Here is a 14,236-nt window from a genome sequence, read left to right on the forward strand (position 1 = left end):
CACACACACATGTATACACACACATGTATACACACACACACATGTATACACACACACACGTGTATACACACACACACACACGTGTATACACACACACATGTGTATACACACACACACATGTGTATACACACACACACATGTGTATACACACACACACACATGTGTATACACACACACACATGTGTATACACACACACACATGTGTATACACACACACACATGTGTATACACACACACATGTGTATACACACACACACATGTGTATACACACACACACATGTGTACACACATACACATGTATACACACACACACACACACACACATGTGTATACACACACAAACATGTGTACACACACACAAATGTACACACACACACACACACAAATGTACACACACACACACACACACTTATACACACACACACACATACAATGTATACACACAAACATGTATACACACACTCAAACATGTATACACGTGTATACACAAATGTGTATACACACACACGTATGTATACACACACACACATGTGTATACACACACGTGTATACACACACACATGTGTATACACACACACGTGTACACACACACACGTGTATACACACACACGTGTATACACACACACGTGTATACACACACACGTGTATACACACACATACGTGTATACACACACACGTGTATACACATACACACACACACATGTATACACACACACACATACAATGTATACACACAAACATGTATACACACACACACCCCAGCACCACCACATCAGCACACCGGTATCCCATGCCCCCCCAGCACACTGGCATTCTCGGCTCCCCACCATTCCCAGCCCCCATCAACACCATCAGCACCCACACATCGCCACCTTTGCACCTCCCCCATCGGCACACCCACATCCGCACCCCCACATCAGCACCAAACCCTCCCAAATCAACACACCAATACAATCACCATCAGTACAGCCACAGCAGAACTACCACCGCACATGGGCCGCGTGGACCACTCCCCACCCAAATGCCACACCCACACCACAAACATCCCGGGCAACGCCGGGGCTCTCAGCTAGTTACTATATATTCATCTGATATCTCCCATTACTATATATTCATCTCATATATATCCCATTAGTATATATTCATCTGGTAGCTCCCATTACTATATATTCATCTCATATATATCCCATTAGTATATATTCATCTGGTAGCTCCCATTACTATGTATTCAGCTGATATATCTCCCATTACTATGTATTCAACTCATATATCTCCCATTACTATGTATTCATTTGATATATCTCCCATTACTATATATTCATCTGATATCTCCCAATACTATGTATTCAACTCCTATATCTCCCATTACTATGTATTCAACTCATATATATCCCATTACTATATATTCATCTCATATCTCCCATTACTATGGTATGCTTCAAGGGGGGCAGCAGCAGAGGAGAGAATTAGAGACTACACTTGCTGACCTATACGCTGTGGTTTGATTTTGAACTATATATTTTTTTTAACTCCATATTCTCTTGCTCTACTGCTATTACAGTGTTCTGTAGCATTGATTGCTTGTGAAAAAGATGATTAGTATTAAAAAGGCGCCAACAATAAAAGGATATATTCACCAACAGGAAGAGACCGATGTGGATTCCAAACGGTAAAGATGTGCTTAAAAAAAATGTAAAAAAACACAAAACATAGTGTAATACTGTAAAAACAAACAACATATATGTGAACAATTATAATTAAATATATATCAGCTGAGATCAAGGGTGAGATGAATATAACAACATTTAATAAAATGATTTAAAAACTCTGGACATAAAAAACATATACAAATAATATAACACAAATAATATAACAATTATTAGGACAATTAATATGGGACCAGTATTCAGCTGCACCAGGTGGAGTGCCCACTCACCGGACGACAGATATAAACAGTCAGTGGATATATCTGAGAGTATCCCCTATTAACCCTACGCGTTTCGAGAGCGAGCTGCTCTCTTCCTCAGGGGTTCTAATTTGTTGGGACCTGAACCACTACACCTGAGTTGCTTCCCAGTGCCTGTGACGAATCAGCTGTTTATCAGCTATACCCCAAACCAGCTCGAATCTGCTGTAGCGAATACATCACCAGCCGCGAGGAGGGGACGCCAAGGGGAAGGAAGCCCACGCAGCCTAGCGTGTGTAGCTGACATCTTGACCCCGAACTCGGCGCAACAGCGGTGTGAACTGCACAATTTCACTGTGTTACATCTGCCACAAGCTGCAAGGAGTAACGAGTGCCGAGGGGAAAACACACGCAGTCTGACGTGTGCAACTACCACCCTGGCCCTGATCCTGATGCGGTAGCAGTGTGAGCTGGAAAGAGAGAGGGGATACTCTCAGATATATCCACTGACTGTTTATATCTGTCGTCCGGTGAGTGGGCACTCCACCTGGTGCAGCTGAATACTGGTCCCATATTAATTGTCCTAATAATTGTTATATTATTTGTGTTATATTATTTGTATATGTTTTTTATGTCCAGAGTTTTTAAATCATTTTATTAAATGTTGTTATATTCATCTCACCCTTGATCTCAGCTGATATATATTTAATTATAATTGTTCACATATATGTTGTTTGTTTTTACAGTATTACACTATGTTTTGTGTTTTTTTACATTTTTTTAAGCACATCTTTACCGTTTGGAATCCACATCGGTCTCTTCCTGTTGGTGAATATATCCTTTTATTGTTGGCGCCTTTTTAATACTAATCTTCTTTTTCTCTAGTTTGTCATCTGACCAGGGGGTCAGTTTTAGTATTTAGGCAGCCCCCTATGTGAGTTATCCCTCATAATAGGGTTTGTTCATTTATATAGTTAGCGCTACCTAATCTGTGTTTACATCCATTGATTGCTTGTGAGGTTATCGTTTTGCTTATATATTTATGGCTTAACTTGTTCCTTTTTTTAGGGGTATTGGGGAAAGGGAAGTACCTTTTGGGGCGAGAGGGAATGGGCCTGAGGAAGGGGTCTGTCCCCGAAATGTTGCCCCCCTGTTTATCCCCATTTCTTGCCCCTTTTTTTCCCCCATACCCCTTCCCTGGGTTTTGTTCTTTTGCTACATATTATTGTATGTTGTGTCACATTGCTCCTTATATATAACTTGTGCATACATTAAATACTTATTTGATTTGGCATTTTCCACTTTTTTAGATTTATTCCATTAGTCAGAGCGTGCTGGAACTATTACTACTATTTTTTAGTAGGATATTTGGTGGTCCTTGTGTTCCTGTGCACCCTGCATTTAGCATACATTATCGGATCCCGTGAGTGCTGTTTATCATTACTTTCTCCTCCCATTAATATATATTCATCTGATATCTTCCATTACTATACAGTCATGTGAAAAAGAAAGTACACCGAAACCGCCATGCGCCCGGGGAGGGGCAGAGAGCGCTATGCGCCCGGGGAGGGGCCGAAACCGCCATGCACCGGAGAGGGGCAGAGCGCTATGCGCCCGGGGAAGGGCCGAAACCGCCATGCACCGGAGAGGGGCAGAGCGCCATGCGCCCCGGGAGGGGCAGAGAGCGCTATGTGCCCGGGGAGGGGCAGAGCGCTATGCGCCCGGGAAGGGGCAGAGAGCGCTATGCGCCCGGGGAGGGGCAGAGAGCGCTATGCGCCCGGGGAGGAGCAGAGAGCGCTATGTGCCCAGGGGAGGGGCAGAGCGCTATGCGCCCGGGGAGAGGCAGAGAGCGCTATGCGCCGGGGAAGGGCAGGGAGCGCTATGCGCCCGGGGAGGGGCAGAGAGCGCTATGTGCCCGGGAAGGGGCAGAGAGTGCTATGCGCCGGGGAGGAGCAGAGAGCGCTATGTGCCCGGGGAGGGGCAGAGAGTGCTATGCGCCGGGGAGGGGCAGAGAGTGCTATGCGCCCGGGGAGGAGCAGAGAGTGCTATGCGCCCGGGGAGGGGCAGAGCGCTATACGACAGAGGAGGGGCAGAGAGCTATGCGCCCGGGGAGGGGCAGAGAGCGCTATACGACCGGGGAGGGGCAGAGAGCGCTATACGACCGGGGAGGGGCAGAGAGCGCTACACGACCGGGGAGGGGCAGAGAGCGCTACACGACTGGGGAGGGGCAGAGAGCGCTACATGACCGGGGAGGAGCAGAGAGCGCTATGCGCCCGGGGAGGGGCAGACAGCGCTATACGACAGGGGAGGCCAGAGAAAGCGATGCGCCCGAGGAGGGGCAGAGAAAGCTATGCGCGCGGGGAGGGGCAGAGAAAGCGATGCGCCCGGGGAGGGGCAGAGAAAGCTATGCGCCCGGGGAGGGGCAGAGAAAGCTATGCGCCCGGGGAGGGGCAGAGAAAGCGATGCGCCCCGGGAGGGGCAGAGAAAGCTATGCGCCCGGGGAGGTGTGCTTTGTGACTGTGTAGAGTTAGCTGGGAGAACACAGACTTTTTGCTGAAAACAGTGTGAATATTTATTGATGATAAACAGGAGCAGAGCAGGCAGGACTCCGTCGGTGCAGAGCACAGTGTGTCCTGGTGCTGGCAATAATTGTGCGAGAATCTTGGTTATAGATACATCCTGCGACCTTCATAATGTCCCATCTTACACGGGGGTACAGTCTCCTGTCTCTCCCCATCATATTGTTTCCAATAACTATGTACAGTTAGGTCCGGAAATAATTGGACACTGACGCAATTTTCATAATTTGGGCTCTGTACGCCACCACAATGGATTTGAAATGAAACAACCGAGACGCAATAGAAGTGCAGACTTTCAGCTTTAATTCAAGGGGTTGAACAAAAATATCGTATAAAACATTTAGGAATTGCAACCATTTTCATACACAGTCCCCTTATTTCAGGGGCTCAAATGTATTTGGACAAATTAACACAATCATAAATAAAATGTTCATTTTTAATACTTTGTCGAGAATACTTTGCAAACAATGACTGCTTGAAGTCTGGATCGCATGGACATCACCAAACGCTGGGTTTCCTCCTTTCTGATGCTTTGCCAGGCCTTTACTGCAGCTGTCTTCAGTTATTGTTTGTTCGTGGGTCTTTCTGCCTTAAGTTTTGTCTTCAGCAAGTGGAATGCATGCTCAATCGGGTTGAGATCAGGTGGTTAACTCGGCCATTGCAGAATATTCCACTTCTTTGCCTTAAAAAACTCCTGGCTTACTTTCGCAGTATGTTTTGGGTCATTGTCCATCTGTAAAGTGAAGCGCCGTCCAATCAACTTCGCTGAATTTGTCTGAATCTGAGCAGACAATATATCCCTATACACTTCAGAATTCATCTGGCTGCTTCTGTCTTCTTTCACATCATCAATAAACACTAGTGACCCAATGCAATTGTAAGCCATGCATGCCCATGACATCACACTGCCTCCACCGTGTTTTACAGATGATGTGGTATACTTCGGATCATGAGCCGTTCCAAGCCTTCTCCATACTTTTTTCTTCCCATCATTCTGGTACAAGTTGATCTTAGTTTCATATGTCCAAAGAATGCTGTTCCAGAACTGGGCTGGCTTTTTTAGATATTGTTTGGCAAATTCTAATCTAGCCTGTATATTCTTGAGGCTTATGAATGGTTTGCACCTTGTGGTGAACCCTCTGTATTTGCTCCTATGAAGTCTTCTCTTTATGGTAGACTTGAATAAAGATATGCCTACCTCCTGGAGAGTGTTCTTCACTTAGCTGGATGTTGTGAAGGGGTTTTTCTATACCATGGAAAGGATCCTACGATCATCCACCCCTGTTGTCTTCCGTGGACGTCCAGGGCATTTTGTGTTAAAGAGCTCACCAGTGCGTTCTTTTTTTTTCACAATGTACCAAACTGTTGATTTGGCCACTCCTAATGTTCCTGCTATCTCTCGGATGGATTTTCTTTTGTTTTGCAGCCTAAGGATGCCCTGTTTCACTTGCATTGAGAGCTCCTTTGACCGCATGAATGTGGGTTCACAGCAACAGCTTCTAAATGTGAATGCCACACCTGGAATAAACTCCAGACTGTTTACCTGCTTAATTGATGATGAAATAATGAAGGACTAGCCCACACCTGTCCATGAATCAGCTTGTGAGTCAATTGTCCAATTACTTTTGGTCCCTTGAATAAGAGGAAGCTACATATTAAAGAGATGTATTTCCTAAACCCTTCCTCCAATTTGGATGCGAATACCCTCAAATTAAAGCTGATAGACTGTACTTTAAGCCCATATTCATTATTTAACTGTAACTTGAATTTATTTTGGTACACAGCCGAAATAACAAAACTTGTATCAGTGTCCAATTATTTCCGGACCTAACTGTATGTACGACTATATATACACCAGTCTAAAAAATGTACTCTCCCCCGTATATATATATAAATATATACACAGTCTGTAGTTATATACAGATGTGTAGTCCTGCTATATATTGCTCTCTGTAGTATTTTTCAGTCCCTTTATATTTTTAATCACTTGTGGCACTCTCCCCCCCTTTCTCCTCCTTCCCCACACTCTCCTCTCTCCCTCTCCTCTCCTGCCCCGGGCTCCCGTACAGCTGCCCGTGCTCCGCTTTCCACCTCTGGAATATGGCCGAGTTGATGTTCGGATTCTCCAGGATTTGATTCAGAGCCTGAAGTTCGGAGAGCTTCGCCTGTGAGACACAGAGAGAGGGGGGCGTGAGAGGGCGGGACGGGCGCCAGGGAGCGTAATAATAATAACAATAATAGCATGTTCTTCTATAGCACTGCTAGTTGTACGCAGCGCTTTACAGAGACATTTTGCAGGCACAGGTCCCTGTCCCGTGGAGCTTACAATCTATGTTTTTGGTGCCTGATTCACAGGGAGATAAAGTGACTTGCCCAAGGTCACAAGGAGCCGGCACCGGGAATTGAACCTGGTTCCCCTGCTTCAAACTCTCAGTCAGTGTCGTTACTCACTGAGCCGCTCCTTCTCCCTATGGGGGAATGGGGGACGGGCATCAGGGAGCCGAATGGGGGACGGGCGTCAGGGAGCGGAATGGGGGACGGGCGCCAGGGAGCGGAATGGGGGACGGCGTGCCAGGGAGCGGAATGGGGGACGGGCGCCAGGGAGCGGAATGGGGGACGGGCGTCAGGGAGCGGAATGTGGGACGGGCGCCAGGGAGCGGAATGGGGGACGGGCGTCAGGGAGCGGAATGGGGGACGGGCGTCAGGGAGCGGAATGGGGGACGGCGTGCCAGGGAGCGGAATGGGGGACGGCGTGCCAGGGAGCGGAATGGGGGACGGGCGCCAGGGAGCGGAATGGGGGACGGGCGTCAGGGAGCGGAATGGGGGACGGGCGCCAGGGAGCGGAATGGGGGACGGCGTGCCAGGGAGCGGAATGGGGGACGGGCGTCAGGGAGCAGAATGGGGGACGGGCATCAGGGAGCCGAATGGGGGACGGGCGTCAGGGAGCGGAATGGGGGACGGGCATCAGGGAGCCGAATGGGGGACGGGCGTGCCAGGGAGCGGAATGGGGGACGGGCGCCAGGGAGCGGAATGGGGGACGGGCGCCAGGGAGCGGAATGGGGGACGGGCGTCAGGGAGCGGAATGGGGGACGGGCGCCAGGGAGCGGAATGGGGGACGGCGTGCCAGGGAGCGGAATGGGGGACCGGCGCCAGGGAGCGGAATGGGGGACGGGCGTCAGGGAGCGGAATGGGGGACGGGCGCCAGGGAGCGGAATGGGGGACGGGCGTCAGGGAGCGGAATGGGGGACGGGCGTCAGGGAGCGGAATGGGGGACGGGCGTCAGGGAGCGGAATGGGGACGGGCGTCAGGAAGCGGAATGGGGGACGGGCGTCAGGGAGCGGAATGGGGGACGGGCGTCAGGGAGCGGAATGGGGGACGGGCGTCAGGGAGCGGAATGGGGGATGGGCGTCAGGGAGCGGAATGGGGGACGGGCGTCAGGGAGCCGAATGGGGGACGGGCGTCAGGGAGCGGAATGGGGGACGGGCGTCAGGGAGCGGAATGGGGGACGGGCGTCAGGGAGCGGAATGGGGGACGGGCGTCAGGGAGCCGAATGGGGGACGGGCGTCAGGGAGCCGAATGGGGGACGGGCGTCAGGGAGCGGAATGGGGGACGGGCGTCAGGGAGCGGAATGGGGGACGGGCGTCAAGGAGCGGAATGGCGGGGGGGGAAGACGCCCAAGGGCAGGCGGGGGAAAGAGTTCAGAGGAGGGAAGGTCAGAGAGGAGGGAGAGGTCACAGAGCAGAGGAGGGGCGGGAGAGACGTCAAAGAGCGAAGGGAGGAGGGGGAAGACGTCACAGAGCAAAGGGGGGGCGGGAGGGACGTCCCAGAGCAAAGGGGGGGCGGGAGGGACGTCCCAGAGCAAAGGGGGGGCGGGAGGGACGTCCCAGAGCAAAGGGGGGGCGGGAGGGACGTCCCAGAGCAAAGGGGGGGCGGGAGGGACGTCCCAGAGCAAAGGGGGGGCGGGAGGGACGTCACAGAGCAAAGGGGGGGCGGGAGGGACGTCACAGAGCAAAGGGGGGGCGGGAGGGACGTCACAGAGCAAAGGGGGGGCGGGAGGGACGTCACAGAACAAAGGGGGGGCGGGAGGGACGTCACAGAGCAAAGGGGGGGCGGGAGGGACGTCTCAGAGCAAAGGGGGGGCGGGAGGGACGTCACAGAGCAAAGGGGGGCGGGAGGGACGTCACAGAACAAAGGGGGGACGGGAAGGGCGTCACAGAGCAAAGGGGGGGCGGGAGGGACGTCCCAGAGCAAAGGGGGGGCGGAAGGGACGTCACAGAGCAAAGGGGGGGCGGGTGGGACGTCACAGAGCAAAGGGGGGGCGGGTGGGACGTCACAGAGCAAAGGGGGCGGGAGGGACGTCACAGAGCAAAGGGGGGGCGGGAGGGACGTCACAGAGCAAAGGGGGGACGGGAGGGACGTCACAGAGCAAAGGGGGGCGGGAGGGACGTCACAGAGCAAAGGGGGGATGGGAGGGGCGTCACAGAGCAAAGGGGGGGGCGGGAGGGTCGTCACAGAGCAAAGGGGCGGGTGGGAGGGTCGTCACAGAGCAAAGGGGGGTGGGAGGGACGTCACAGAGCAAAGGGGGGCGGGAGGGACGTCACAGAGCAAAGGGGGGCGGGAGGGACCTCACAGAGCAAAGGGGGGCGGGAGGGACCTCACAGAACAAAGGGGGGGGTGGGAGGGTTCAGAGAGCAAAGGGGGGGGGTGGGAGGGACATCACAGAGCTACCTCACAGAGCAAAGGGGGAGGGGCGGGAGGAACCTCACAGAGCAATGGGGGGGGGGAGGAACCTCACAGAGCAAAGGGGGGGCGGGAGGGACCTCACAGAGCAAAGGGGGGGCGGGAGGGACCTCACAGAGCAAAGGGGGGGGGCGGGAGGGACCTCACAGAGCAAAGGGGGGCGGGAGGCACCTCACAGAGCAAAAGGGGGGCGGGAGGCACCTCACAGAGCAAAAGGGGGGCGGGAGGCACCTCACAGAGCAAAGGGGGGGCGGGAGGGACCTCACAGAGCAAGGGGGGGGGCGGGAGGGACCTCACAGAGCAAAGGGGGGGTGGGAAGATGTCAGAGCGAGAGAGGAGGGGGGGAGACGTGTCAGAGTGAGAGAGGAGGGGGGGAGACGTGTCAGAGCGAGAGAGGAGGGGGGGGGAGATGTGTCAGAGCGAGAGAGGAGGTGGGGAGACGTGTCATAGCGAGAGAGGAGGGGGGAGACGTGTCAGAGCGAGAGAGGAGGGGGGGAGACATGTCAGAGCGAGAGAGGAGGGGGGAGACGTTTCACAGCGAGAGGAGGGGGGAAGACGTGGCAGAGCGAGAGAGGAGGGGGGAAGACGTGGCAGAGCGAGAGAGGAGGGGGGGTGACGTGTCAGAGGAAGGGGGAGAAATGTCAGAGCGAGAGAGGAGGGGGGAGACGTGTCAGAGCATGAGAGGAAGGGGGGGAGAAATGTCAGAGCGAGAGAGGAGGGGGGAGACGTTTCACAGCGAGAGGAGGGGGGAAGACGTGGCAGAGCGAGAGAGGAGGGGGGAAGACGTGGCAGAGCGAGAGAGGAGGGGGGGTGACGTGTCAGAGAAGGGGGAGAAATGTCAGAGCGAGAGAGGAGGGGGGAGACGTGTCAGAGCGAGAGAGGAGGGGGGAGACGTGTCAGAGCATGAGAGGAAGGGGGGGAGAAATGTCAGAGCGAGAAAGTAAGGGGGGGAGAAATGTCAGAGCGAGAGAGGAGGGGGGAGACGTGGCAGAGCGAGAGAGAGGCGGAGGAAAGAAGTCAGAGTGAGAGAAGAGGGGAGACGTCAGAACGAGAGACAAGAAGGGGGGTGAGGGAGGGAGGACAGATGGAAATGTCACAAAGGGGCAAGAGGAAAGGGGGAGAGCGAGATAAGGGGGGAGAGATGGAGACACAAAGGGGGAGACAGCAGAGAGCCTTCCCCTCACTTTCAAGGTGCTGTGCATAGCACGCAGAGATTAACATTTCGGGTGTTGTGCGCGGCTCGCAGAGATTAACATTTCGGGTGCTGTGCGCAGCACGCAGACACTCCCCTTCACCTTGAGGGTGCTGTGCAGAGTGCGCAGGGTGTGCGCCCGGCGGTTTATGTCCGGGTTATTATTTCTCCGTATGAAGGACTTGCGATATTCATCATGCGTCAGCGGTGTCTTCTTCCCGATGAGAGAGACCCCCCCTTGCTTCAGACAGGAGATCAGGGACTCCAGACTGTCACCTGTCACACAGGGAAACTGCGTCACCGCACAGGAACACAATACTGACTGGATGTTACACACTGCTGTGTGTGTGGTGTGTGTGCAGCAGTTGTGTGTGTGTGTAGCGGTTGTGTGTGTGTGTAGCGGTTGTGTGTGTGGTGTGCATGTGTGTGTATGTGTGGGGGGGTGTGGTGTGCATGTGTGTGTATGTGTGTGGGGGGGTGTGGTGTGTATGTGTGGGGGGTGTGGTGTGCATGTGTGTGTATGTGGGGGGTGGTGTTGTGCATGTGTGTGTATGTGTGGAGGGGGGTGTGGTATGCATGTGTGTGTATGTGTGGGGGGTGTGTGGTGTGCATGTGTGTGTATGTGTGTGGGGGGGTGTGGTGTGCATGTGTGTGTATGTGTGTGGGGGGGTGTGGTGTGCATGTGTGTGTATGTGTGTGTATGTGTGGGGTGTGTGGTATGTGTGTGTGTAGCGGTCACTAACCCTCAGGCTGGGCATTGCTGGCTCCAGGGGACTGTCCTCCTCCTGTTGCCTCCCTCTCTTTTCGAGATGTTGGGGATTCGGCCCCTGACACATTCTTGGTTTGCGGCTGCACAGTCTGCATCTCCCTCTGAGATATGGGGGGGGGGGTATGGGGGGGAGTGAAGGCGTGCCAGGATGGAGAAAAAGTGATGGGGGGTTGCACAGGGACGGGAGGTGGGGGGGTTGCACAGGGACGGGAGGTGGGAAGGGGTTACACTGGGATGGGAGGTGGGGGGGGTTACACTGGGACGGGAGGTGGGGGGGTTACACTGGGACGGGAGGGGGGGGGGTTGCACATGGACGGGAGGTGGGAGGGGTTACACTGGGACGGGAGGTGGGGGGGGGTTACACTGGGACGGGAGGTGGGGGGGGTTACACTGGGATGGGAGGTGGGGGGGGTTACACTGGGACGGGAGGTGGGGGGGTTACACTGGGACGGGAGGTGGGGGGGTTGCACAGGGACGGGAGGTGGGAGGGGGTTACACTGGGACGGGAGGTGTGGGGGGGTTACACTGGGTCGGGAGGTGGGGGGTTACACTGGGAAGGGAGGTGGGGGGGGGGTTACACTGGGACGGGAGGTGGGGGGTTGGTTACACTGGGACGGGAGGTGGGGGGGGGTTACACTGGGACGGGAGGTGGGTGGTTTACACTGGGATGGAAGGTGGGGGGGGTTACACTGGGACGGGAGGTGGGAGGGGGTTACACTGGGACGGGAGGTGGGGGGGGTTATACTGGGATGGAAGGTGGGGGGGGGTTACACTGGGACAGGAGGTGGGGGGGGTTATACTGGGATGGGAGGTGGGGGGGGTTATACTGGGATGGGAGGTGGGGGGGGTTACACTGGGACAGGAGGTGGGGGGGGTTATACTGGGATGGGAGGTGGGGGGGGTTACACTGGGACAGGAGGTGGGGGGGGTTACACTGGGTCGGGAGGTGGGGGGGGTTACACTGGGATGGGAAGTGGGGGGGGTTACACTGGGACGGGAGGTGGGGGGGGTTACACTGGGACGGGAGGTGGGGGGGGTTACACTGGGACGGGAGGTGGGGGGGGTTGCACTGGGACGGGAGGTGTGGGGGGGGTTACACTGGGACGGGACGTGGGGGGGGTTGCACTGGGACGGGAGGGGGGGGAGTTGCACTGGGGCGGGAGGGGTGGGGGGTTGCACTGGGACGGGAGGGGTGGGGGGTGCACTGGGACGGGAGGTGGGGGGGGTTACACTGGGACGGGAGGTGGGGGGGGTTTTCACTGGGACGGGAGGTGGGGGGGGGTTGCACTGGGACGGGAGAGGGGGGAGTTGCACTGGGACGGGAGGGGTGGGGGGGTTGCACTGGGACGGGAGGTGTGGGGGGGTTACACTGGGACGGGACGTGGGGGGGGTTGCACTGGGACGGGAGGGGGGGGACTTGCACTGGGACGGGAGGGGTGGGGGTTGCACTGGGACGGGAGGGGTGGGGGGTTGCACTGGGACGGGAGGTGGGGGGGTTACACTGGGACGGGAGGTGGGGGGGGTTGCACTGGGACGGGAGGGGGGGAGTTGCACTGGGACGGGAGGGGTGGGGGGTTGCACTGGGATGGGAGGTGTGGGAGGGGGGTTGCACTGGGACGGGACGTGGGGGGGGGTACACTGGGACGGGAGGTGGGGGGGTTGCACTGGGACGGGAGGTGGGGGGGTTGCACTGGGACGGGAGGTAGGGGGGGTTACACTGGGATGGGAGGTGGGGGGGGTTGCACTGGGACGGGAGTGGGGGGTTGCACTGGGACGGGAGGTGGAGGGGGGGTTGCACTGGGACGGGAGGTGGGGGGGGTTGCACTGGGACGGGAGGTGGGGGTTGCACTGGGACGGGACGTGGGGGGGGGTTACACTGGGACGGGAGGTGGGGGGGTTACACAGGGACGGGAGGTGTGGGAGGGGGGTTGCACTGGGATGGGAGGTGGGGGGGGTTTACACTGGGACGGGAGGTGTGGGGAGGGTTGCACTGGGACGGGAGGTGGGGGGGGGGGGTTACACAGAGACGGGAGGTGTGGGAGGGGGGTTGTACTGGGATGGGAGGTGGGGGGGGGGGGTTACACTGGGACGGGAGGTGTGGGGGGGGGTTGCACTGGGACGGGAGGTGGGGAGGGTGGTTACACAGGGACGGGAGGTGTGGGGGGGGGGTTGCACTGTTCTCTCACCGGATCCTGTGCTCTGGGTGGATCTTCGTCCTGATCCTCGGCCTCGGTCTCACTGTAACAGTCTGAAAGAGGAGACAGGTCTCAGGCTAAGGCCCATACAGCCATCGCCCACACAGAGGCGTGCGAGGTCTGCGACGTCACCCGCGTGAAGCAGCTGCATTTTGTGTCCATGTTGGACGCGCCGTGGGGGGCGTGCCTAGGGGCTGTCACGGAGCTGGTTTGCCCTCATTGAACCGCTCACGTGACCGCCTGTCACGCCAAGAAATCAGTTTCAACTGATTCCTCGTGCAACGCGCGCCCTCTCCTGCTTGCGCCCGCGCGGTCTCTGGGCGCCATCAATGCCTATAGGCAATGTGATCGCGCCCCACGCGGACGCCTCCGGACGGTCAGCGGCAGTATTGACCTGCTCTTATAAGATGGGGGGAGGAGGTTCTTAGCAAAACGACACTTGCCTAAACAAGTGAAAAAGGCCGCTATATAACTAGCACTCATGAGATGATGGTATGATATATACAGAATAAAACTTAACCTTTATTGGTTTTGAAATAAATAAAGGTTAAGTTTTATTCTGTATATACCATACCATCAACTCATGAGTGCTAGTTATATAGGGGTCTTTTTCACTTGTTTAGGCAAGTGTAGTTTTGCTCATTATTTCTTTACCCCTGGCACCATCTTATAGACTGTAGCAAGAGCGAGCTTTCCCTTCCCTCTCTCCGAGCTTTCCCTTCCCTCTCTCCGAGCTTTCCCTTCCCTCTCTCCGAGCTTTCCCTTCCCTCTCTCCGAGCTTTCCCTTCCCTCTCTCCGAGCTTTCCCTTCCCTCTCTCCGAGCTTTCCCTTCCCTCTCTCCGAGCTTTCCCTTCC

The 14,236-nt window shown here is 55.6% G+C and overlaps 1 protein-coding gene across 1 annotated transcript; it reads right to left on the minus strand.

Moving 5' to 3' along the window:
- Nucleotides 1–4,453: 4,453 nt before the first annotated feature.
- On the minus strand, nucleotides 4,454–13,519 carry LOC142496894 (connector enhancer of kinase suppressor of ras 1-like). Its single transcript, XM_075603968.1, has 4 exons — nucleotides 13,373–13,519; nucleotides 11,161–11,287; nucleotides 10,521–10,693; nucleotides 4,454–6,650 (listed from the first exon to the last, which is right to left on the minus strand). The coding sequence occupies exons 2-4, from the start codon at nucleotides 11,279–11,281 to the stop codon at nucleotides 6,465–6,467; spliced, it is 480 nt and encodes a 159-aa protein (XP_075460083.1). The 5' UTR covers nucleotides 11,282–11,287; nucleotides 13,373–13,519; the 3' UTR covers nucleotides 4,454–6,464.
- Between the last annotated feature and the right edge of the window lie 717 nt (nucleotides 13,520–14,236).

This window comes from Ascaphus truei, chromosome 6 (genome assembly GCF_040206685.1).
Source record: "Ascaphus truei isolate aAscTru1 chromosome 6, aAscTru1.hap1, whole genome shotgun sequence".
Lineage (NCBI taxonomy): Eukaryota > Metazoa > Chordata > Amphibia > Anura > Ascaphidae > Ascaphus > Ascaphus truei.